General features: G+C 43.3%; 1 protein-coding gene across 1 annotated transcript; it reads right to left on the bottom strand.

The window, feature by feature from the left end:
- Positions 1 to 834: 834 nt before the first annotated feature.
- Positions 835 to 1456, bottom strand: LOC120125179 (fibrous sheath CABYR-binding protein-like). Its single transcript, XM_039143677.1, has 2 exons — positions 1023 to 1456; positions 835 to 967 (listed from the first exon to the last, which is right to left on the bottom strand). The coding sequence occupies exons 1-2, from the start codon at positions 1454 to 1456 to the stop codon at positions 835 to 837; spliced, it is 567 nt and encodes a 188-aa protein (XP_038999608.1).
- Between the last annotated feature and the right edge of the window lie 1854 nt (positions 1457 to 3310).

Here is a 3310-nt window from a genome sequence, read left to right as displayed (position 1 = left end):
GGCAAGTTCAGAAGTAGAATAGTTTTATGGGATAAAATTTCAGCCCTCAGCTCATATGGCTTCAACATGCTAGACTAGTTTGAGAAAATAAGTACCGTCCCCTAGGGCAAGATTCTTTATGTGGGTGTGTGCGTGTTTGTATCCAGTCCATGCTTAACAAACCTAAAAATTTTCTACTCAAGCTTTCTCAATTTACCATGACATTTTCAAATTACTACTCCCCTTTGTTTTCTTTGATTACTTCTGCTACGAGGAGAGTCAGCCCATCACTCTACCATCCCACACTCTAGATGAAAGGGAGCATACCTTTCACCCCCGAACTAGTCAGGTAGAGTCATCCTATGACTACTTTCATTCACTCATATGCCAAGACATAGCTAAGTGTTCCTCTACAGATATGCCAAGGTATTTATTTATAATTTATATTTCTTTTTTTTATGCGGGGTTTTCATCATTCACAGTTTTATGCCACGACATTTAAGAATTCTCTTAAAAAAATTTCTAAGTTTCTCAAGCATGGAAAACATACACTCGTGTTCAAGGGTTTCAAAGAAGCAAGTCCTAGAGTTGATTCTATCATCCTCAACCAGTCATATACATTCTATCCTAGCCATCAAGAATTCTTCATCATCGGGCATCCTCAATTAATTCCAAAAAACTAATTCTATATTTACTAATGTCATGGCATTTTCATTTTACTAATACTATCATACAATGATGTGAGAACCCTACTTCCCCTAAACTTGAGAGAAGCATTGTCGCGAATGCATACTAAATCTAAGAAAAATGAAAACTACATGCTATGAATGCAATGCAATGCAAGGTACCTTGGCTTCATGGTGGTGGTGCAGCAGTTGCACGGCGAGTGCGCTTACGGAGCTTAGCGGGGCTGGAATGCTCGGAGTCAGAAGCTGGTGCAGCTGGAGGAGTTCTAGGGCCTTCTTGAATAGTTGGGAGCGGGGTTCTCCTGATGTTGAGATGCCTTTCGTAGGCAACGTCTACTCCTACGCAAAGGAGCTTACCGTGGCATCTCCGATTGTGACTCCTCGGCTGACTCAGTAGGTTGTGATACTTCGGGGTTGTCTGTTTCCATCGGTATAGCAGGTGGTGGCATTGCTGGATGTTCTTCTGCGAATGGTTCAACAAATTGGGCAGGCTCCGGGAAATTAGAAAGTTGGAGGTTGGCTTCTCTATCTTCATCAGGCGAAACTGCGTGGATCGGATCAGGGTCCACTGGCTCCTCTGCTTCAGCTCGCTGGGAACTGTCTTTACTCGATGAATGTTGAGCAGCAGCTGGGGCGGGTGGAGGTACTTCTGCAGATGCCTCGGCATCTCCATGCGATGGGACGAGCTCATCAGGAAAAGGAGGAATGGTAAAGTTAGTGTGCGGGAGGAACTCCATCAGTGCGCTGGTGAGAAAGGCATCACGTCGTTTGGCATAAGCAAAATAGACCATTAGTTTGTCGGACAGCTACCCAACTTACTGGTGAGTGCGCTGGACGGCTTGATCTAGGGCGTTTGAGGATGCCCTGACATGTGGTGATGATGCAACGCGAGATGCGGTTGCCTCGTGTTCCTTTCCTTTGGCTTCCTTGTAGCCCAGCAACATAGGTATTTTCGCTTTGTTGAGTCCAGCAATGCCCGGCAAAATCTCATCAAACATTTCTTCTCGAACTTTCTTTTTTCGGCATAAAGCAGTGATGAGATTTGGGAATACCAAGGCACTTTCCTGTTGCTTTAGGTATAGATGAGCATGTTCCACGATAATCTTCCCTATATCGATGGTTCATCCGGCGATGATAGAGTGCAGCAAAAGCATCCGCTGGCATGATACAGTTGTATTGTGGGAGATTGGCATAAGCTTGTGCTTCATGAAATGGTTCCACAGTTTGACATGGGGGAGCAGTCGATCCCTATCCACGGTCTTTCGTTTCAGTTGCTGACCGTTCCACTGAGTACCGGGAAGACACAAGTCTTCCAGGATGCCTTGGTAAGTTTTATGGTCGGCCTCTTGGACAAAGCTCGCATGGTGGTCATCAGCAACCTGCAGTTTAAAATAACGGTTAATAGCGGTAGGAGTAAAATGAATAGAAATGCCACACGATCCATCACGGCATGTTGATTTGGCTCGATAATGTTAGAATAAAACTCCTTCACTAATGTGGCGTTGACAGGGGCAGGATGTTTGGCAAACTTCTGCCACTTATGCTTAGTGACCACGTCCAGCACTTCGCTGCCCAAATCAGCGTTCTCCTCCTCGGAAAAGACAAAGCCCAACTCGAAAAAGACTCGCCGGTTCTTTATGATTTGACAGCGTTCTGGCAGCCTCGTCGACAAAGCGTGGTGGGGCTGGTCGTGAGCGAACCATTATGATAATAAACTAAAAGCACACGGCCGAAGCTTGCAACTATGGTGGTAATGGCGGTTTTGTCAAAGTGGTGGGAGAAAAAGATGAAATGAGGTTAAAGTGAAAGTGAAAGTGAAAAATGGAAAGAGAATAAAAACAAAATAAGGAGTTTTAGTGGGAAAAGTTATAAATAGGTGGGGTCAAGGCGGGAAAGAAACAAAAGGAAAGTGAAAAAATTTTATCTTCTAAGTTAAAAGTCAAAAGGTAAAAATTTTCCCTCCTTTTTCATTTTCGTTTGCCGCCCAAACTTTGCACAATCATCTTCTATACTCCTCACGTGTTTTGTGCGTGGAAAATTACTGATCACATGAAAATAAAAATTAATTAGTTAAAGATAGATATTAAGAAAATGCAAAATAATAAAAATTTTATATACAGAAGCAAAATTAAATTGTCACGACATCTTTAAGATGCCGAACCGGTGTCGACGTCATGCAAGAGAAACGCCGACTTGTCACGCATAGGTGGGATTCCTTGATAAACCTTCAGGCATTGGCCATTGACTTTAAAGATGGATCTGTCATCCATGTTCTTAATATCAACAGCGCCATAAGGGTAAACATGATAGACTTCGAATGGTCCCGACCAGCGTGACTTTAATTTTCCTGGGAAGAGTTTGAGCCTAGAATTGAACAATAATACTTTCTGACCCACATGAAAATGCCGTGGCAAAAGCATTCTGTCGTGCCACTTTTTGGTTTTTTCCTTGTAGAGCTTGGCATTTTCATATGCTTGCACTCGAAACTCTTCCATCTCATTTAAATCAAGCAATCGTTTCTCCCTAGTTAGTTGCTCGTCGAAGTTTAGCTTTTTGATTGCCCAGTATGCCTTGTGCTCTAGTTCAACAGGGAGGTGGTAGGCTTTTCCATATACCATCTTAAAGGGCGACATTCCTAAAGGTGT

This window comes from Hibiscus syriacus, unplaced genomic scaffold (assembly GCF_006381635.1).
Source record: "Hibiscus syriacus cultivar Baekdansim isolate YM2019G1 unplaced genomic scaffold, ASM638163v2 tig00001340_pilon, whole genome shotgun sequence".
NCBI lineage: Eukaryota > Viridiplantae > Streptophyta > Magnoliopsida > Malvales > Malvaceae > Hibiscus > Hibiscus syriacus.
The sequence above is the reverse complement of the archived record's forward strand: the minus strand, read 5'-3'. Positions and strand labels throughout refer to the sequence as shown.

Coding starts and splice junctions, on each gene's coding strand:
- LOC120125179 (XM_039143677.1), bottom strand. CDS start 1,456: ATGGTCTATTTTGCTTATGCCAAACGACGTGATGCCTTTCTCACCAGC. Junction 968..1,022: donor TCACAATCGGAGATGCCACG/GTAAGCTCCTTT, acceptor TCTCAACATCAG/GAGAACCCCGCTCCCAACTA.